General features: G+C 47.6%; 2 protein-coding genes across 7 annotated transcripts in view; both read right to left on the bottom strand.

Annotated features, from left to right (window-relative positions):
• Positions 1–860: 860 nt before the first annotated feature.
• Positions 861–22,348, bottom strand: LOC125287095 (protein NO VEIN-like). The gene is made up of 20 exons (XM_048232584.1): positions 22,135–22,348; positions 21,547–21,741; positions 19,231–19,409; positions 18,049–18,235; positions 16,835–16,977; positions 15,031–15,215; positions 12,544–12,806; positions 11,833–12,061; positions 11,338–11,521; positions 10,981–11,104; positions 10,606–10,686; positions 8,663–8,851; positions 8,119–8,387; positions 7,263–7,408; positions 6,726–6,810; positions 5,327–5,438; positions 3,917–4,054; positions 3,312–3,524; positions 2,692–2,914; positions 861–2,092 (listed from the first exon to the last, which is right to left on the bottom strand). The coding sequence occupies exons 1-20, from the start codon at positions 22,172–22,174 to the stop codon at positions 1,504–1,506; spliced, it is 3,774 nt and encodes a 1,257-aa protein (XP_048088541.1). The 5' UTR covers positions 22,175–22,348; the 3' UTR covers positions 861–1,503.
• wu:fj29h11 overlaps positions 22,253–22,800 on the bottom strand; it is a 28,524-nt gene continuing 27,976 nt past the window's right edge. For all 6 annotated transcript variants that reach the window (XM_048232578.1, XM_048232580.1, XM_048232582.1 and 3 more), the window contains one exon: positions 22,253–22,384. In XM_048232578.1, coding sequence (XP_048088535.1) covers positions 22,353–22,384 — 32 coding nt within the window. In that variant the 3' untranslated portion in view covers positions 22,253–22,352. The remainder of the gene's footprint in view (positions 22,385–22,800) is intronic.

Below are 22,800 nucleotides of genomic sequence, written 5' to 3'. Positions count from 1 at the left end.
GTAAAGGATTTCCACACTAAAGCACAGGATCACAGAGTTTTACAATAAAACAGAAGACGTGAATCGTTATAACGTCCATATAACACTGTGGTGACCGCCCATCATGAATGGAAATATGAGCTGCCCATACTATAGAGGCCTACTGCAGTTTAATTACATTACACATGGGATATGGGATTTCGGAATTATTCATGTAGATTGCTTAATATGTTTCCTCAGGATGAAAGGAAGGGATTGCATCACATGGTTAATTTCAGAAGCCTCCGGAACTTTCTGCAATTTGCATATGCTCTGTGTGTCCGCGAAATTAACAAAGTGGGTCACAAAGCAAGTCACTGAATTTTATGAAATTCATAGCCTGAATGAATTCAATATACCACACAACAGATTCAGATCTGATTCAGATCACATTGGATTCTTCTATTAATAAATAAATTAAAAAGGCATTCACTTATTTTAGGGCAAAATTTGGAAATGAAATGCTGAAATACTTATGCAACATCCCCACAAAATTATTCCTTTCAAATCGCATGGGTCTTGTGAAACATTCCAGATGACTGCAAATGACACAGAGTTAACCTCAGAACAGCTATGCGATTGGAAAGACCAACTTGTAATTAAACCTTCTAATCCGCAGCTTTGATTGAAGATAATCAGTTGCACATCGAGTGAACCTTTAGGACTGATTACACAAACAGCTTCTCTTGCAAGTTAATGGCTGCACCATGAGTGAGGCTGGGCAATCTGATCTGGTTACAAGTGATGTGAACCAATACAGAGTGGGTCATGTGGTTAGAACCACTTTTGGATGAATGCACTCAAAGCATTGGAACTAAGTCACAGTAAAGCGAAACATAGGGTACAAGACTAGACTTTTATTAGTCAGGATGATCAAAGCTTCATCAGCAGCACGGCGAATGGACATGCCACACCATAGCATTGCACTGAAGACAAAACGTGTTCACTTATGAGACAAAAATTCAAGAAACTATTTTTTTTTTACCTCGCTTTGGAATATAATAAAACAATTAAAAGATGCTCAAAATCTACCACTTATTTTGGGATTCTGTGAAAAGTCAAAAGCTGATAAACAATTAACAGTTAACTACTGTGCATTGGAACATATTGCATTCTTTTAGGAGTCTAATCCTTCATTTTAAGCTGATAAACAAAGCTGTTGTCCTTTATAACTGAATAGACTGTATGCTAAAGTTAGAGTTGATTACAGTGCAACTCAAAACACTTCTACATAAAATTGTCGCGCATTGCTGTTGACAGAAAATATATGTTTACATTAAAAATAAGTATAAAATTACAAGAATTCTTCAAGTTTAAAAACTGACCACATACACAGTGCATAAGAAAGAAAAAAGTAGGCAGTTTCTCTCCTTCTAAAAAAACGAGACACAATTTTTAAAAACGGGTAAAACCAAACAATTTCGACCGAACAAATATATAAAAAAATAAAAGGTGTTTGATCTAAAAACAAAAAAGGAAGGAATGTTACACAAACAAAAACAACTCCAGTGTTTTGGAATGCAGGTGCTGGGCCAGGTTTTGGATGCGCACCAGTCGGGCGTTCTGGGCATCCCCGGCACCATAGACCCGGTAGATGTGGTACCGCTCCTTCTCCTTGAGTGCAAAGTCCAGCTCGTTGGCCGAGAGCCGGACCAGGTGCCGGTCCGGCTTGGTGGTGGTCTTCACCTCCACGTACACCACCTTGGCTGAGCCCCCATCTCCATCGGGGCCGAAGGTGAGCTTGAAGTCGCAGGGCTGGCCCGTCTCGCCGTCACGGTTGTACCAGGTGACCTCTGTAGGGCCAGCGGGGCCGTGGGCCCGCCATTTTGACAGGAAGGAGTGGACCAGCTGCTCCCCCCATAAGCCCACATCCTGAAAGTCGCCGGGGTCGTCCGAGATCTCCACCATGGTGCGCGGCAGCGGGCAGTCCAGGACCAGGTCCTGCAGCGCCGCCTCGCCCCCCAGAGCCTGGGCCCACACTGCCGTGTCCAGGGCCAGGGGAACGCGCTGCAAGTGGCCCACGCCCTGGAACAGACTGGAAATCACCTCGGGGGCCTCGCCTGGGATGGTGTTACTGAAAACAACCACAACACAACACCAGTGGCTGAGTTCTATGATCACTCACCCAAGACATAGAGACCAGTATTTGTCCAAGTGAACTTTGTTTGTTTGTTTAATTTAAGGCCATTTCAGCAACTAAAGGCTATTGTGTGTGAGCATTGTGTGTTATAGAAGCTTAAGTCCAATTGAACTTAAATAAGTCGTTTAACTCATGTTTGACAGACTCATGGCTATAAACGATTAATATCTGGGTGCTTACTCAAAGTCTGAAAAATTCCTACATAAGAGGCTGAGGTAGCCAAAAACATTATAAGGATTTGGAAATACATATTGTATTTGCAATGACATAAATTGATGCAGAAGACCACAAACATTCAGACAGCATTTGCAAGCCAGAAATGGAACACACAGAGTTTGCTTCAGTTCAATTGGGAATAGCAGAACAAGCATCAACACCTATGAATAACCCCAACACTGTGACTTCTCCCCAGGTAATCTGCCACCACTGTGGAGTGTGAATGAGGCGTCCGAGGCCGATAATTGCTGTAAAATGGCCTTTGTCCAAAATACCAAATATGGTCAAACTCGACATGAACATGGCAGCGTTCTTACTGCTGTGTGGACGGGATGACCTGCTGGTCACGAGGAGTGGTGTGGGTGTAGGACGCTCGGCTGCTGTTGCTGCTGCTGTTGGTGGTGCTGATGGAGTCATCCTCTCTCGTGCTGCTACCGCCGCTACCAGCTCCACCCCCACCTCCTCCTCCTCCACCCACGCCTGGCTGGCATGGAGCTGCTTCGGACGGGGAAGACTGAACGCCGCCCACCGCACTCTGGGCTGTGGAGGAGGGAAGGAAAATATTGACAACGGATCATAGTGTCCTAGTGTGGTCCAGTTTTCTGCCCACAGTAAATGTGATATCTGTTGAAGTGGATTTGTTTTAAAACAAAATGTCAATTTGAAGAAGAAAGATGACATTTTTGCACCTCTTTTTTCAATAGGTACTAAGTGTAGTTATGAATAATAACATACATCCAACATAATTACACATTTTGAGGAACACAAGCATGTATGTGGATAATTTTAGGCGCTTAACCTGATCATGAAAGTACATAATTATTAAAATTGTCAGCATTGTTTAATAGATTAGTAAACAATAATCCACTTGAACAACCTCTATCCTCCACTTCTGCAGGGAAACACAAACCTCCAGCTTCACAGGGGAAAGCCTTACCGGGGCCTTGAGTGTGGCTGCCAGAGAACCTGGTGCCGGTGGGGAGTGAAGTTCCTTCAGGCAGGGGGGACTGGGGGGACTGGGGCTCCCCAGATGGTGGGCCCCCCCTGGGGCTCCTCTCTGTCATGGGGGGCGGTGTGCCCATGTACTCGGCCGAGGAGCTGGGGGCGTTTGGTGGGGGCCACATCTTCATCACCGCCTCAACCGCTGCATCTGGAACAGTACGGAGGAGAGAGGGTTGATACTGCCGGAGGGAACCAACCACCCCAATCACACACACAGACCCAGATTTGGACACACACACACACACACACACACACACACACACACACACACACACAGACCCAGATATGGACAAACACACACACACACACACACAGACGAACACACACAGACACACACACACCCCCTCACATCACGTCAGATCACATTAGGCAAACACCACAGTCCACTCCAGCTTACTGCTGTCGCTTCTCCCACGGCCGTTAGAGGCCAGTGACTGATACGTTCTGATGTGCCTGAGGTCACACAGCTGGTTGCCAAGGCAGCCGTCCCTCATGTGGCCCACGGCCTCTGTGACATCTGCCCACTGGACGCAGCCTCACCTGTGCCTCTGGGTCGTCCGGCGGCGCCACGGCCGTCGGAGAGGCCCGACTTGGGTGGCCAGCAGACGAGGCCATCCTCTTCGCCTGCTGCGGCCGGAGTCTTCCTCTCCTCCTCCTGGCTGCTGACTGGCCGAGGCGCTTGGGTTGCAGTAGCAGGAACACACACACACACACACACACACACACACACACACACACACACACACACACACACACACACACGAGTCAACATCAGTCTGAAAATCTCTGCACCATATTTTGAACATAGTCAGTGGTGAAAAACAGAATGTGTGTCTATGCCACTTGCATTGTAACACAATTTGGTGTTAATGCAAATGACTGTCTTTCTCAAAACTGCACCAATTAACGTAATTATGCTCGCAAACAACTGTTTGAACCTGTTAGCTTCTGGAAGTAGACCCTAAGTTGTTTTTGCTCCGGAATATTCCTTTAACATACGAGTTAAACATACAAGTTTAACCATCTGCTCCTCCACCCTAAACATGCGAGTTTAACCATCTCCTCCACCCTAAACATATGAGTTTACCATCTCCTCCTTCACCCTAAACATATGAGTTTAAGCATATCTTCCTCCACCCTAAACATACAAGTTTAACTATCTGCTCCTCTACCCTAAACATATGAGTTTAACCATATCCTCCATCCTAAACATAGAAGCTTAAAAATATGCTCCTCTATCAACATGAGTTTAACCATCTGCTTCACCCAATTTTCATTTTTTCAGTTACATGTTAATTAACAGCAGGCTTCCTATTGTATTAATTACTCATTCCTTACATCAAATGCACTATATTAGGATGCTGCTAATTTGTAATCAGAGGCTGTGACTGGGTGTTACAGCAGCTGAGGGATCAACTAGTGACAGATCTGAGTACCACTGCACACACACACACACAGCTCTGGCAGCAGCTGCTCTTTCATGTCAAAGGGGGGACGGGTATGACGAACAAACCAAAATTAGCATGTCTGCTATCCCTCTGACGCACGTGTGTGTGTGTGTGTGTTTGACCGATATGTCATTCATACACCCACAGAGATGAACTGAGGGCGAAATGTCAGTTATTCCAACTGAGTGAGATGGGAAAAAAACCCTCTCTGATCAAAGGAAGGGATTTTGGACTTTCATATATCCAACTGAGGGTAAAAAATGAGACGGCCATTTGCTATGGGCGTTACGTCTAGAATGGGGACAAGAGCGTCTAATAGGACAAAAAAAGAAATAAATAAAAAAGGAGATTTTTACACATCTGACTGAATTCGCCAGATGATTACCAAATGCTTGACTGACTAAATCGGCCACATCTGGAGTGGCCTACATGACTCGGTCCTGAGGTTACGCGAGACGAAGGTTCAGAGGTTCTAAGAGGAATTACTTCCGTGGGTACATACCTGAGGGTTCAGGCCTCGTGTCTATAGGCATGGGAACCTCCCATGGTTCCTCCTCAGTGGGAAGTTCTTTAATGCCCTTGATGTCCAGGAATCTCTTCAGAGCCCCTCGGTCCTGCACAAAAATAAAAGAGAAAACAAAACATAACCCAGGGAATGACCCCAGTCTCCCCAAGTGATCATAACCTCACTTCATTTACTGACTTGAATGACAGTGAATCACCATTCAGGGGAATTACTTTGAGTTCCCCCATTACCATCACAAACTGAATGGGGGTGGGGGTGGGGTGGCAGAGCTAAACTGGAACATTTCAGACGGCTTTGAAGTCAAAGCTTCAGGGGAACGCAGTCCGCACAATAATCCACTGCACACACACCACTGAGAAATGTCTGTGTGTGTGTGTGTGTGTGTGTGTGTGTGTGTGGGGGGGTTACACTAATCACACGGCCTCAGAAACACACACACACAATCCAGCAGTCTTATTTCTCTAGTCTCTGCAAATAGCCTTGTTGGTGAGGCATCAGCAGCACCTCAGATGCGGAGCAGCAGCGGTGGTGACAGCAAGCGGGCAGTTATCTCCCAAAATCCTCGGCGCGCTCAGCCCACTAATGTTAGCTCTCCTCTGATCTCCGTGACCGCGCTGCCGATGACTCACCTGTGTGTGTGTGTGTGTGTGTGTGTGTGTGTGTGTGTGTGTGTGTGAGATCTGGGAGCCAGGCACTGACTAACATTCCGAATCTCTTCACCAAGGCTAACGCAAACACTATTTAGAGAGGCACTATGACTTTTCCCTGTTAGCTGTATTTAATGATTGAAGGAATCGATGGACGGACTCATTAAGGAATGTCAGTCAGGGCTGGAATGTCTAGCCAGTGGAAGATTAATATAAATCATTACCAGACATGAGCACACGCACACACACTCATGGGTATTCTACACATCCACGTACAATGCTCTTCCTGGAATATAAAGTTTGTGATTGATTGGTTGCCAACAGGGAGGATCAAATGTCCCTATGGTAAAAGCAGTGCTACCATAACTCAAAGTGTGAAAACAGTACACAGACTGATACTACCCGTCTTGATGTATGTATTGGAGCATGATGCAGTGGTGACTACGAGGGCTCTGATTGATCGGACATGCATCCCACTTCAGCTATTGGATCAAGTGTCCCGATGCTAAAGCAGCACAATCATAACTGAGAGTGAAGGAAAGCAGCTGACAGACTGATGCTGTTCTGTGAGCTACACAACAATGCGTCATCACTCTTGCTGAATGTACTGTATGGTGGGATTCAATCCAATCAATCATTCTGAAACACATCTGGTGCTGCTGGTGCTGGTTCTGCTGGTGCTTGTGGCTTTTGCTTTTTTAAGGGGCTTCGGTGGTCTGGGTACTTACGTGTATGGAGCTCATCAGGCTCTCAAGGAAGGTCAGCAGTTTGTCCGCCTGGCTCCCCTCTGGACTGAACAGCTTCACCAGCTCTCTGCCAACACACAACCCGACCCGACCCAGCATCAGAACCTCACTCTGAGAACGCTGCACAAAACGCCATCTTTCCAACTTCCACTCAGGTGCCTGTTCCTCCTCCAATTTCCACCTGTCCAAGAGCCTCTGTATCTGTTTGACAGGTGTGCTACTGACAGATGTGCTAGAGGGTAATAAGGCAGATCTGGAACATCTGGTTCTCTAGAGTTGGACTGAAAAATATCTACTTTCGACTGGGCTAGTAGAACCTGCTGAATATCTATAGTATGGTTAACAAATTATTTAAATCTTAGGACCTCTTCTGATAATAGTATGAATACAATGACTAATAGGAAATATGAACTTTCTTTATTAGTACTACTGACTAGACTGAGAGAAAAAAACAAAACAAAGGACGAGTTCTTTTGTTGTAACCCAACGTCTGACATCACTGAGGGACCCAATCAGTACCGGCATATGTCCAACTTGGACTTGAGGTAATCCTTCTGGATGTACAGCTCCTTCCTGTCCTTCAGGAGACAGATGACATCCTCCTTCTCGTAAACCTCCTCTCCGTCGGGCACTTTCAAGTGGTAATGAATGTACAACTCACCCACCTGCACACACAAGACAAGACAGAGATGGGGGGATTACTTAACTCCCTGTCTTATGCAATACTGGGCAATTCCTTTATTCACAGTGTCGCCCGCTTCTACACATTTGTCATGCTTGCAATGAATGTGAATGGGAACATTAAAGGAAGAGTCCACAATCCTAGTGGCACCTTGATAATTTAGCTCAACAGCCAATCAAATTACATACCTCTCTTCTGTGCTCCTGAGGAGACATGTTGATAGGCTGGAATTGTTAATGGCCCGATGCAGGTTACTATGTTTGCTTCCCATTTACAGTGTCCAGAGCTTTTATAGCGCACACACTTAAAGGCGAAATCTGGCGATTTTTCACATAGATCTCCGTTTCTCAAGTTCACCAAGTACTGTCGGTACGGAAAAAATGGAAACAATCGGTTTTACCTAGCTCGAGTTGCTAGTTCCTACAGCTAAAGCGGCCAGGCAGCTACAGCGCTACACACTGAAAGCATGAACATGGAGGCTCACGGACATGCCCCAGTGTAGTGTTTTTTGTTTCATACTGACACTCCTCGGTGACCTCAAGAAATGGAGATCTATGTATTAAAAAAAAGCAGCAATGCTTCTGATTCAATGATATTTGACCAAAAAGTGTACTGGACTGGTGGACTCTGTCTAGGTCTAACTCTGTCTCTGTCTGATCAAGGTAACGCGACAACACAGAGGTGTGGACGTACCTGCCCAAAGCGGAGCGATTTGATCTGCTGTGCGATGCCACTCTCCTGCAACTCGGCGTAGAGCTCGGCAAACTCCTCGTGGGAGCACAGGAAGCGCTGCACGTAGGGCACGGCTTCGCGCACCAGGGTCTGCAGGGTCGGCGATGGACGGTAGCTGACCGTTTGGGGCTCAGTGCTGACGCTCTCTGACAGCCGCGGCACGCCGCAAATGTCCAGGAAGAGGCTGCGCTCCTCCTCAATGAAAGTGGGTTCACTGCGCTGCTGTTTGGCTGGAGTGAATTTCGACCCGTAGCATAATTAAACATTTAATCACCTTTCACCATTTACCATGTCATGCAGCTAGTATACACCAACAGCGGCATTATCTTTGCAAGGCTCTCACCCAAAAATGTCAGTAAAATGTTTCAAAAACGATGTACTATGTCCATGTGTAACTACTGAAACATTTAAAAGTTTCAAAACATTTATCAAGATCTGAGCAGATTTGCAATACTGAAACATCAATTACAAAAAAAAAATTAAAGACATGGTCTGTGTGTCTCACCTGTAGCAGTTCCAGGTTTGGGTCGAATGGGGGCCTTCTTCTGGGCAGGGGGCAGGTTGAGCAGACATACTTCAGGGTGAGACTGGAAGATCTTCTCCAGGTGTTTGTCGTCGGGAATCATGGGCCTCTGAGCCAGAGACACCCAGCTGCTCCTCTTGGAGGGAAACACTCTCTGACCCGACAGCATCTCTGTTTGAGCAGGACCAAGAAAGAGCCACATGGGTCACAAGAAAAAAAAAAAAGTAAGCCAGACCAGCTAACTGAGACCAACAGCAGAAATTTTGGTGAACATACTTATAAGTATATTATACTAGATGGTTTGGATTGAACAGATTAGTAGATGGATTAGTACAGAGATTGAGCAATAGATTAATTGACCGATCTAACCAATAGACTGATAAAATAGATTGATAGGTAGGTGGAAGGATGGATGGCAGGATTAATAGTTGATAGAATACCTAAGTGGGGCAGCCGTGGCCTACTGGTTAGGGCTTCGGGCTTGTAACCGAAGGGTTGCCAGTTCGATCCCCGACCCAGTAGGAAAAATGTGGGCGAGGAAAGTGGTTGAGCACTGCTCTCCCATGCCCACATCCACGGCTGAAGTGCCCTTGAGCAAGGCACCTAACCCCTCACTGCTCCCCGAGCGCCGCTGTAGCAGGCAGCTCACTGCTCCGGGTTAGTGTGTGCTTCACCTCACTGTGTGTTCACTGTGTGCTGTGTACAGAGCCGGACAGTAACGGAGTACATTTACTTGAGTACAGTACTTGAGTACAATTTTGAGGGATCTGTACTTTACTCGAGTATCATTTTTGGGGAGTACTCATGACTTTACTCAAGTACATTTGAGAGGCAAATATTGCACTCTTTACCCCACTACATTTCTATCCATAACCGTGAGTACCCGTTACTTCCGAGAAAAATCTCGGAAACCTTTAATTTGTTGTTTCCCTCTCAAACGTGATTGGATTGTGCAGGCGCCACTGATTGGGACAACCTATCAGCAATCACCTTCAGCTTTCCGCCAAAGTCAACTCCATGGTCAGATTTAGATAAGAGACAAAACCATGGACGAAACAATGGATGAAGACGCAGCAGGTCCATCCCGGGAATGTGCCAACCTGGCCCCACCTCGCCAGACTATTTAAATTTTAATGATGGTTAATAATAGTTAATGATAGTTTTCGCTTCAAGTGTTTTAATTACAAAATAGTATTTTGTATTTGAAATACATATTTTTAAATACATGTATTAGAAATACTGCCCATCCCTGGCAACATGGTAAAAAAATGAAAATGACTTGATTTTACTTTCAATTCCTTTTACTATTAACATTAACATTTTTCATAACTCCATGTAGGACGTTTCTGTACATAAATGTAAGCACTGTGGCAGTAGTAATGCAATATTTAGAAAATGTAGGCTACTCTTGTACTCTTTGATACTTAAGTACTTTTAAAAACAAGTACTTCAGTACCTTTACTTAAGTAGACATCTGACAGTTGTACTTTTACTTGTACTTGAGTAAAATTTAGCAAAGGGTATCTGTACTTTTACTCAAGTAATGAAGCTGTGTACTCTTTCCGCCTGTGGCTGTGTATGTTTCACTAATTCACGGATTGGGATAAATGCACAGACCAAATTTCCCCTCACAGGATCAAAAGAATATATATACTTACTATACTAGAAATTGCAGTTATAACTTCACTGAACTTTCTACCCTTATTCTGCAATTCTGGTGAAGTAAAAATGACACTTTTCCCAGGCAGCTAAATCAGAGGTGATTTAGCGGAAACCTTGATGGCACTCTTTATCTGGGTTGTGCATAGCATCGAGGCTGATCCTTGCTAAGTGCTCTATAGATGTGGCGGTTATTTTTATATGCTCATGCAGCAGTGCGTGGCTTAGCGATGTCAGTTCAGAGCTTGCAGCGGGTCTTGGCTTACCTCGGAGGGAGGAGCAGTAGCTGGGATTGAGCGGAATCGCGGCGTCCTGATCTCCACTGTGGCCCATTATACACTTCTCCGCTTGAATGGGAAACAGGAAATAATGAATTTCAGTTCAGTTGTTGCCCTTCCACACACACACACACACACACACACTATCTAAATAATTAACACTCCACAGATGTTACACAATTGAACGTGGCCATAAGGAGTCGGACTAAGACAAAAGTCGGACTAAGACAAAAGTAGCAAAGATCAGCACAATCTTCTCCAATCTAATCAATTCAATCAATCAAAACCTTGCAGCATCACACTAGCCTGCCATCCAATACTTCCTAATGGGAATACGACTGGCTATTTCGACTGTTGACCCACCCAGCTTGGCGTAGATGATGGACACGTCCTGCAGGATTAGGCCAGTGGCCTGAGACTCGGACTCGCACACAAGCTCCAGGAGATCCACGTACTGCTTCATGGAAGGGTTGCGCTCAACACCCAACTGGAGAAACAAAAACATCACCAGAACCTCACAATTACATTACTACCCGTACCATCTTAATTCATTCATTTCAGCTTTTGTTGACAATTGTATTATTTTTAGCAACACATTTTAATCCACACATTCAGACATTCAACATTGCAGTTCATTAAGGCTAGAAATGAAATGATTCCCATTTCAGACCAGAAAAATATTTAGAAATTTGTCTATGAGTAACATAGCATGAGGCTTACCCCTAAGAACAGAGATTTCATGTCCGTAAGACTGCTGTAGAACGGTGCCAGAACTTTAGGTTCTTGAAGACCATTGCTGGCACGAGAGACAAGCTCCTTGTATCGTAGGAACATTCCGGTAGGGTCATTCCAACAGACGTCTTTCAGGTGGTAAAATTTGCCAGAGCACCAGTTGTTCTTCATGCTTAAATATAAACACAACTATAATGTACATGTTTTTCATAACACACACACACACACACACACACACACACACACACACACACACACACACACACACAGTATCTTAAAAGTATTTAACAATTTAGCCATGTCTTTTTTGAACATAAACTGACTTACACGTGAAGAAACTGAAATATGTGAGAAATGTCTCTCTCTCTATTACCATGACTGCAACAGTTGCAATATTGCCAATACTGTGTGAAATACACACCATATTCTCTCTCTCTGCCACTCCAAGTCATTACCCATAACCCCCTGTGACCCCTGACTGACCTCTCGTACTTGACGAACACAACAGGGGTGTGCTGGAAGAGCTCCCTGAGCTGGCCCGGGGGGCAGTGGGTCTGCAGGTAGCCGTAGACGTTGCTGATGTGCTGGACAGTGGTGGTGAACTGCGGCTCCTCTTCCACTCCCTCGGCCGGAGCAGAGTCTGCAGAGGCCTGTGTGCTCCACCTCTTCAGGTAATCAATCACCTCATCCACAGACACAGTGTGCCTCATGCCTGGAGAATATACCACACACAAAAATTCTAAGCCTTACTGTCTATTTCTTAGTCAGCTTCTACTGAATAATAAAGTCAGCATATTGAAACCTTGATGCTATGATCAAAGAGTATATACTTTGGACAGGATGCATCATAGCAGAGTTGAAATCATCTGCTGTCTACTCCCACAACTCATCTGCTGTCTACTTCACTCGTCAATACTAAGGTCCTACGCCAGCCCAATATAGCTGGTCCAGTTAAGCTGATTTGACTCATCAATACATTCAAACCCCTGATTTGTCTATTCAATCAGTTCTGTAAAAGGCATCAAATATCTGCACTTGAAAACATCTGGCAATCACTGCCTTTGTGTAGACGGCCTATGCAATACATGTGTAATGTAATGAATTCATTTTCCGCTGATGGGCTAACTGCTGATGCCCGCTGGGCTGGCAGTGCATGCTGGGTAGTGTAGTGCCAGTGCATGCTGGGTGGCGTACCGATCCCTCTGGAGAACTCGCTGGGGGCCATCTGCACATAGTCCACGTGCGCCCCCAGCACGCTGTGCACGTCCTGGGAGTAGAGGTAGACGGAGCCAGGGCAGTGGTAGCTGGGGGCAGTGGGCTGGTCGTCCTGCCCGAGGCGGAAGGTGGGCACCCAGGGCAGGCGCGTGAGGGCTATCAGAAAGGAGGAGTGGGTGTCACGCAGTGGGCGACCCTCGCTGTCCAGAACCTGAGCGCTCAGGTACTGGGAGTACTTCTCTCTAAGAGGGAGATTAGGAAGGAAAAACAGCATGTTGGTGCAAACTGTTCTCTGTGTGTGTGTGAGTGTGTTTCGAGGAGGCACAGTTCCTGAAATTAGCACAATGATTAAACGACTCTGCATCAGCAAGTGGTTCAGTGACTCACCAAAAAACCCAACTACATAAATCATCCTGCGATCCCAAAAAGCTTCGGTAGATGAACAAAGCCACAACACATCAAGACAAGAAAAAACCCCTGATCATATTCAAAGGCATGCATCTTGCTCATCTCATCTCAATGGCAGATCACTACTGGGGGTTGGACACCTGATATAAAGACTGCTTTGTCAATCACAGCTAATCAGGGTTTTTATAGACAGGCTATGCAGAGAGTGCGTTCCGGAGCTGGGAGCTCAGCGCGGGGATCACGGAGAGATGAGAGCAGAACGAGAACGGAAGGGCATATCACAGCAGTGTGAGTCATCGACAGCTGAGAGAGAGAGAGGGGGGGTGGAGAGAGAGAGAGAGGAGGGCAGAGGGGGTAGAGAGGGATAGAGAGAGACAAGAGGACGAAGAGGAGGAGGAGGGGGTCATGTCTAGTAATGACAGGAGAGCTGAGACTGCTCTTTCAGGGAGTTGTCAGCTGGGGGGGGGGGCGGTTGGTAGGGGGTTAAAGTCAGCACCATTGGTCTCTACCCGAAAATCAGCTCATTACAATCCTGGGGGGGGAAAACTCTTAAAAACTACTAAGGTGCTTAGAAAACTAATGCCCCCGAACGAGAGGGCAGCACGGCTCCATTTCAGTCCGCCAGTCAGCCAGCCAGTCACTCAGACATCCCCTGCTGCTCCCGCACGGCCACGACCCTTTTAAACGGGACACGGAGGTCACCGGTCAGGCCGCTGCCATCTAACGCAACAACAAAACAAAGAGTAAGAGCCCAGTGTGTGTGTGTGTGTGTGTTTGTGTGTGTATGTGTGTGTGTGTGTGTGGGGGCCTCTCAAGCCAACCAGGGGAAAGGAGGAGATCATGAAGAGAGGAATAATAAAGTGAAGAACTGATAGAGGGGAGACGAGGAAAGACAAGGACCAAACATACAGGTACAGGACAGACACAGGGGAAAAGCACAAAGCACAGAACAGTCCCAAAGAGAGAGTGACACAGAGCTCCCCACTGAAACGTCACCAGTGGCTCCTCAGCTGGTCTGATGAAATGTAAGGGCTTTTAGGCAAAGGGGCATCAGGGGAGGCCATGGACAGGAGTAGCCTAATCCCCAGGGGCCGGGTGAAGACCAGTGGATATCCCCACACGCCCCACTATGGATTCTGGGTAGGGGGCAAATGGGATATATATATATGTGTGTGTGTGTGTGTGTGTGTGTGTGTGTGTGTGTGTGTGTGTGTGTGTGTGTGCGTGTGTCAGGGGTGGGTTAAGAGGGTGGGGGGATAAGGGTGGATTAAGGCAGCTAGCCGGCAGACTGCAGGGGCGTGTTGTCTGAGGATAACAGGGCCAGAGTGCATTTATAGTTGTGTTTTTTGTTTTTTGCCACCAGCATAAAAGCCTGGATGAGTAGGATGGCACTGAGGCCGAGAAGCTCTCTGATGTGTGTGACGTGTGTGTGTGTGTGTGTGTGTGTGTGTGTGTGTGTGTGTGTGTGTGTGTGTGTGTGTGTGTGTGTGTGTGTGTGTGTGTGTGTTTGTGTGTTTGTGTCAGGGCGGGGGGGGGGGGGTGTTGTCTGGAAGGGATATGTGGAGTGGTTAGGAAACTCTGGACAAAGGTGACCATGAAGGTCACTTGATTGGTTGAGGAGTTATAGAGCTAACTTGGTAGTTCACCTCTACATGACGCTACAATAGTAAAACTATGGCATCACAGTGCATTACTTTAGTGAGTTAGTTCTTTTTAAAGCTAGCATCAGTGACGTGCTTTGGGGACCCATCTCTTGTGATCTTGGAAAGTGATCATTGAAAAGATTCCCCTTTGACAGACTTTAAAGGGATCTAAAGAGTCTCTTTAAATAAGTAATACTTGCACACATGCAAGGCTATTGCTTTCTTGATAGACAGTACACAACAAATAGTTCTAAAAACTAGCGACTATGAACTGAATGCACAATAAGGCTTTGGACCAAACAGAACAGAGTAGAGATGACACACACACACACACACACACGGTGGTGGTGGTGGAGCAGCAGAGCAGCGTGGCATATGATTAATAATGTAGAGTCTTGTGAAGTAGCCCAGTTACCCAGTGTCCCAATTCTGGTCCAGCAGGTTGAGCAGCGCGCTCCTCTGCTCCAGCTTGGCCGGTGCAAGCAGCTCCTCGGTGGTGGCCAGACCCTGGAATTCCTCACACTGGTAGTCGTCCAGCACGTACACGCCACCCGCCGGCTTCGGCCAACGACTGGCCTCCTCGGCCCACGGACTACAGGCCTTTGGTAGACAGTGAGAGGGGGGGTGGGGCATGAGAGAGAGAGAGAGAGAGAGAGAGAGAGAGAAAGAAAGAAAGAAAGAAAGAAAGAAAGAAAAGAAAGAAAGAAAGAGAGAGAGAGTTAGGAAACTCATTAAATCTCATCAGTGGAATTGTGTCATCTCCAGCCCACAGCTGTGCAAAAAGACTAAGAGGGTGTGCTTTTTTCCAGATGAGAACATAAACTGTGAAAGACAAAAAAAAAAAAAAAAAAATTCATGTAGCACATCTCGAGCACGAGGCGAGGAAATAAATGTATTCAAATAGGGTTATTTTTCACCTAACCACATCTCACAGCTTTCATTCTGTTTCTCCCCCCCTTCAACCCAGTTGTGTTGACGCAGATTGTTGAGTGTCTTGCTGAGGGACAGGGTGAGTCACGTCTGACAGTCTCTCTAGGGACGCCACATGCTTCCCACCAACACAACAACAACACCAATAAACAAACAACAAGAACCACAGGGAGAGGTGAACAAGCAACAGGTGTGTTTGGGCTCCAGCAACAACAAAAAAAGTAATCTCCAATCAGTCAACATCACATAAAAGCAAAATAACATGATGATCTGGCTTAAAAAGGACCGGCCAACATAAATAAATAAATAACTTCAGCTGGTCCCGTGGAGTTTCCAGTGACCCAGTGAAGCATCTAGCTTCTGGGTCTCACTTCAAAAAGGCGTGCAGTCACATCGGAGAAACCCGCAAAGCATCCCGGAGCTGTAGATTTCCACTGAACCCATGACCAACAGTTTCCAACAGCGCAACCTACACTGAGCAGGAGAAACACTGACATGTGGGGCTGGATAAGTGGGTGGTTTGGGTAACCCGTTGGCATGTCACATGACACACATTCCCCCTTCTGAAGCATCCCCAGATTATAGGATTGCACCAGTCACGTTCGCCATCCGGATGGATTACAAGACGACGCGGCCATTGGCTAATGCCCTCTTTGTTTTTCTGGGAATGCTCCGGCAAATGCCTGCACTCCGTCTCCAGAGAAACACTTAACATTATGTAATGGCTAATAAATTAGATCCCTTACAGTGGCGTGGCTCCTCAGACAGACAGACAGACAGACAGACAGACAGACAGACAGACAGACAGACAGACAGACAGACAGACAGACAGACAGACAGACAGAGAGAGAGAGAGAGAGAGAGAGGAGAGAGAGAGAATAGAGGGTTTCTGGTCAGAGGAGGAATGATTAGCGGCGACTAACTAAGGAGTGAATGATTAGCGAGCGACTAACGGTCCTTGGCTGGCCACCTGACAAGCTGACAAGCTGTCTGTGTGGGTGTGTGTGTGTGTGTACACTGGTGTGTGTGTGTGTGTGTGTGTGTGTGTGTGAGAGTGTGAGAGAGAGAACTCACAAGCAAGAGATGAAAGGCTTGGCTTTTAGAGGGCGGCTATTCCTCTGACTTCTCCCTATTCTCCTCTTGACACAGCAAGCTGGTGGAAACTGGTCTCCATGCCTCTGCACGGGGCACAGGATGTTGGGCACGGGGCCTGGCGCACACACACACACACACACACACACACACACACACACACACACACACACACACACACACGTGGCAGGACTCACCAGCTGTTGGGCGCTGAGGGTGCGGCGCTCCTTCCTAAAGATGAGCAGGTCCCGCACGCCCAGGGCCATGAAGAGCTCCCGCCAGCCCACCACATCACGATCCACCCGCAGGTAGCAGGGGTCCACCATCACCCAGTCCACACCTGAGAGAGAGAGAGAGAGAGAGAGAGAGAGAGAGAGAGAGAGAGAGAGAGAAGACAAAGACAAGCACAGGGATTGAAATGAGAGTGTGGTAGAGAAAGAGAGAGAGAAAGCATGTATGAGAGATGCATGGAGAGAGGGAACGAGAGCGAGAGAGAGTGAGAAAAACAGAAAGAGAGTATAAGTAGGAGAAAGACAGATAACAAGAAACTCAGAGTGAGGGAGAGAATCGAAACAACGCACACACTCACCTGAATGAACACACACACACACACACACACACACACACAGGCCAATTTGAGAGCTCCCTCTGCTCTCCACCCGAGGAGCCAGTCAAGCGTGCCAATATTCTCCACGCTGTGGCCCAGTCCTTCAGTGCTTACATAACGGTCAGCATTGTCCACCTCGCTTTTCATGCCTCCTTGGTCCACGACAAAAGGCCCGGGCGCGACGCACAACTGCTGACTGGGTTCTGCGGCTCGTCCCAGAGGCTCCCAAACAATGGTGTCGTTTTGACTGACGCATTGTGTTCCATCAAGAATGTGGTGGTCGGGGCACTGGGTTTGAGACTCCATAGCCATCTTACATGAACCAACCCCCCCCAGAGTGCAGTCTGTCTGTATTAGTGAGTCAGCTCATTTAGATAAAAGGAACTCAGAAATCTGGTCTATATAATGGTTCTCATGTAAGGACTTCCATCAGTACTTATGGTGGCCAATCACAACAGCTGCTACACAGACCTCCCTGCCAATAGGAAGGTGTTGTGTAAGGTTTGGTCGCTCTGCTCAAGGATATTGAAGGTCATTCAAGGTTCCAGAACCTCAAGGTGTACCAAACCACAACACATACAGATATACATGTATCATTTACAAAAACAGTCCATCCACAAGGTCAGGTAGAATATCATATTTTCTGACCCCTCTCGAACACAAACACGAACACACACACACACACACACACGTGACAAAGATATATATGGAAAAGACATATAGAGGACAGATTGCATCACTGCTAAAATGTCAGTGCAGTTGTCAGATTGAGTGCAGTGTCCTGTGGTGGACAGCTTTCTTTACCGGGCAGTTTGGTGGGCAGGTCGATGTTGCTGTAGTCTTTGGAGAAGTGCACTCGGCTGAGGGCCGGGCACAGCAGGCCCCGGTTGGTGAGCACGGGGACGGCCACGTTCAAGCTGCCGTAGTCCTGCTCCCGCACGTGCTGCTTGATGAACAGCAGGTAGCTGACCAGCACGTCCTGAGGCTTCGACTGGAAAGGGTTGAGGACAGAGACACAGATGACAGTAAGTGTGTGTGTGTGTGTGTGTGTGTGTGTGTGTGTGTGTGTGTGTGTGTGTGTGTGTGTGTGTGTGTGACAGCACTCCCTGTGTGTGTGTGTGTGTGTGTGTGTGTGTGTTTGACAGCGCTCCTGTGTGACAGCGTTCTGGGAACATGTGCAAAAGTCCTCCCCTGCCACAGACTAAGCTTGTGATTGTGAATACATTTACATAGACAGGAGCATCTTAAGATGAGGTGAAGTGCTAGGGCGGAGGGGCAGAGAGAGAGAGAGAGAGAGAGGGGGAGGGATGAAAGGATAGAGAGGGAGGGAGGAAAAGATGTTGGCTATCTGTAGAAGCCTGGCTCGATCGTGTGCATCAAGGTGAGAATGCACCCATCCCTGGCGCACTTCCTTCAAACCCACACAGACTCCCACCACTGCTTATCTTCCTGCTCTTCCCTGCATGCGTCTCTGATCACATGACCTGAATTTGTTTTCCACGCGTGGGAGGGAGGGAGCACGCTTTGGCATCAAAGTCTGATGCGTAGAGTTGTGCATAAAGCGCAAGTCTGAGCATGTGTATCATTTGGGACTGATGCATGTGCATGTCCTCGAGAGCTCCTGAGAACAACACAATCATGCTACGTGTCCACATGCACGTCCACACACGTGGTCATTCTGGTTCCTATGGGGACACCATGCTGTGTAGACATCTGTGCATCCCAATGTATATGTAAGTGTCCAGTATGTCAGCACAGTATGGGCACATGACTTGGGATTGTTTTAGGGTCGCTTGTGGGTATGGAACTTCATCTAACATGCATAGCTTCTCAGCATGGGGCACATCTGCTCAGGGTGTGTGTGTGTGTGTCTGTGAGTGAGTGAGGAGTGAGTGAGAAAGAGAGTGTGTGTGTGTGTGTGTGTGTGTGTGTGAGAAAGACAGTGTGTGTGTGTGTGTGTGTGTGTGTGTGTGTGTGTGTGTGTACCTTCCAGGTGTCGGAGCTGAGCGCGGGGTAGATGTGCTGGCGGAGCACCTGCTGGGGCTCTAGCTCGTGGACGCCGAGGCGGCGAAGCAGCTCGCGCACCTGAGAGTTCCCCAGAGCGTCCAAGCTGGTCAGCAGAGCGGGAGCTACCGTACACAGGTCACGGTACAGAGCCTCCAAACCTGAGAGAGAAAGAGAGAAAGAGAGAGAGAGAGAGAGAGAGAGAGAGAGAAAGAAAGAAACAGAAGTCAATGACAAGAAAGAGAATGAGAGGGAGAGAGAAGTCAATGATGAGAGAGAGAGAGAAGTCAATGACAAGAGAGAGGGGGGAGAAGTGCAGGGAACAGAGAGAAGAGAGAGTAGGAAATGTAGAGTAAAAGAGAATAGGGGGAAGGTTCTGGAACACAGAGAGAGAGTGGGTTGGGGGAAGTGAGCAATAGACAGTGAAGGAGAAAGATAGGGGGAAAGACAGAGGTAGAGAGGGAAGAGAAAGAGTTGGTGAAGTAGTAGATAAAGAGGATGAAAAGTTGGGAGGTTAGAGAATAGAGAGAAGTGGGAAAGGGAGGGAAGAGAAAAGAAGAGTGGAGGAGAGGAGAGGAGACAATAGTGGAAGACAGACAGAGGAAGAAGGGATGAGGAGAGGAGAGAGGAGAGGAGAAGATAACAGCCCCACAGAGTGAGAGGCAGAGCAAGAGTGATCGGACGGAGGACAGGGAGAGACAGATACAGTAGGATCAATAGGACACAGCACAAGACCCAGAAGAAAGTAGAGGTAGAGAAACCCAGAGAGGGAGAGGGAGAGAGAGAGAGAGAGAGAGAGAGAGAGAGAGAGAGAGAGAGAGAGAGAGAGAGAGAGAGAGAGGAGAGAGGGAGAGGGAGAGAGGGAGAGAGGGAGAGGAGAAGGAGAGGGAAGGCACCAGTGACAGAGAAGAAGAGAAGAGCTCGGCAACCAGTACAAGACCAAACAAAAAGGCTTACGACAGCTCGCCTGTGTGTGTGTGTGTGTGTGTGTGTGTTCTGTGCAGATGATGAGTTCTGACCTACTTCCCCCCGCTGGCATTTCACCTGACAGTGAGCCAGGCAGCCCACCACAACCAGCACAGTCTCTACCCTCTACCCCTGCATCTGCCCTGCTTCTGCTCATGCCCCCAACAACTGCTTGAGCCTGATAACACCAGCTGTACCGGGTACCGTTGCTCTCACACACTCACAGAGAGAGAGAGAGAAAGAAAGAAAGAAAGAAAGAAAGAAAGAAAGAAAAGAAAGAGACAGAGAGAAAAAGAAAGAAAGAAAGAAAGAAAGAGAGAGAGAGAGAGAGAGAGAGAGAAAGAAAGAATGAAAGAAAGAGACAGAGAGAAAAAGAAAGAGAGAGAGAGAGAGAGAAGAGAGAGAGAGAGAGAGAGAGAGAGAGAGAGAGAGAGAGAGAGAGAGAGAGAGAGAGAGAGAGAGAGAGAGAGAGAGAGAGAGAGAGAGAGAGAGAGAGAGAGACAACGTACTGGGCCTCTCTCACACAAAAAGATCATCTAGGGCACCAAGCTTCACACTCGCACACAGGCACATATGCAGGCACACTGACCCGACATAACCGGCCTCGTTCCACGTACACACCGACCTGGTTCTAAAAGCGGCAAAACACAGATTTACGAGGGCGCTGTGCACTTCACACCACAGCACCAGCAAACAGGAAACACTCCAGCCGCATCAAAGATACATGACACTGCCACTGAGCCCTTACTTATTCATAACCTGCCTTCCATTCATAAACTCTCTCTTTCTCCCCCCTCTCTCTCACTCTTTCGTTCCGGTTCTCTATAGAGTTTTTTTATTATCCCCCCTTTCTTTTCTTGCCACCTCTCCCGGTGAGGCGGGAGGGTGATGACGCAGGTGACCCCTCTGTGCGTGGGGGAGAGAGGGAGGGAGCTAGGGAGAGTGTGTGACTCACTCAGGTTTATGTTAGAGACTGTGTAGAAGTGGGGGCCCGAGAGATGAATGTTTCCCCCTGTCAGAGTACAAGGGCACACATACACGCACACACACACACACACACACACACACACACACACACACACACACACACACACACACACACACACACACACACACACACACACACCTCCCTGTGCGATGTCCTGCATTTCAAACTCCCATTAGTCTAAATTTGGACTTGTGCTACCGTGGGGTTTCTTTATGTTTCGGTGTATGTGTGTCAGAGTGTATGTATGTGTAAGCTTGCAGACCAGTGCATTTGTCCATGACTGTGTCATTATGTGACTGTGTTTGTGGATATGTGACAGTGGTTGTGGTGCCGGACCACCTTACCTTTCAGGGTTTCCCCTACATCATTGATGGGGAAGAAGACACCTCCACCGCTCAGGGTCACCAGCCGCCCATCGGCCAGCGGGATCATGGGAAGGTCCTTGAGCCCCTGCAGCGAGGCGTGGGCCTCCCCGTACTCCTGCTCCTGGGCACGGTAGTTACACTGCAGCAGCCGGGCCAGAGTCTTCATATGGGCGTCTGGGTGGACAAACATGGACGCTCTGATTACTGTGTCCACTCTCATCATTAGCAGCATGGTGGGCACAAAGTCTTTAGGCTGTATGCTGCATGACCAATGACTGACCAGGGAACATGCTCTCTGTATGAGCTAGGTATCAGTGTCTATAACAGAGGAAACCTAGCGGTTGCTGGTCAAAAAAGGCAGATAAATAATCGGGAGCCGAGTTATTTATTACCATGTATAACAGATATGGGGAAAGAGTATCTGTTGGTGCCATCATCATTGTAAATAAACCTGGTTATCTGGACATCTTCTGGAATTTAAAGGGATGTGATTTTAACATCCCCAAAACCTGATTGGACCACCAGGAAGCCCACCTAGCAGGAAGCCCCTTCCCCTTCAGTCTGTACCTGACAGAGGTGTGGCGTTCTGGACGAGCTCGCGGGCCATGGCGCAGGTGACGGCGGCCACGTCCGCCCCTCGGAGGCGGCGCACGCCCAGCGTGGCCAGCAGGGCCGCGGGCAGCTGGGCCTGCAGCAGCGGGTGCAGGTAAGCCAGGCGCAGGTGCTTGTCCAGCTCCTCGGCCCCCACCACCTCCTGGACGACGGGGTCCGGACACACGGCCAGCTCAGACTGGCTGCTTCAACGCCACCTTGCCATCTAAGGGGGACAAAATGAGAGGCACGGTAAGAGTGTCCGTCGAATCGCAGTATTCTGAGGAATGACTATGTTGAACAATGGAGGCTAGTGGTGACGTCACGACAAAACAGTTATTGTTCAGATGATATTAATATTAATAGTGATCATTAGCCCTCTGTGGAGCACATGGCCAAATACAAGGGCATAGGAAACATGCCAGAGGTACTAATGAAGCTGAATCTGAGATATATACAGGTTAAAATATCTGCAAGTACAGTCAGAAAGAGTCATTTCAATGATTGGTCACATCCAAATTAACGTGCTGGGGTGTATTTCAGTGTTATACAAAAAGTTCATCCACCTTACAGCTCTAAACAAAATCTACTCCATCTTGTAACCTGTAGGAGATCTGGCCTCATGTCCTACCGAATGAGCTT

This window comes from Alosa alosa, chromosome 22 (genome assembly GCF_017589495.1).
Source record: "Alosa alosa isolate M-15738 ecotype Scorff River chromosome 22, AALO_Geno_1.1, whole genome shotgun sequence".
NCBI lineage: Eukaryota > Metazoa > Chordata > Actinopteri > Clupeiformes > Clupeidae > Alosa > Alosa alosa.
This window is presented reverse-complemented; position numbering and strand designations above follow the sequence as displayed.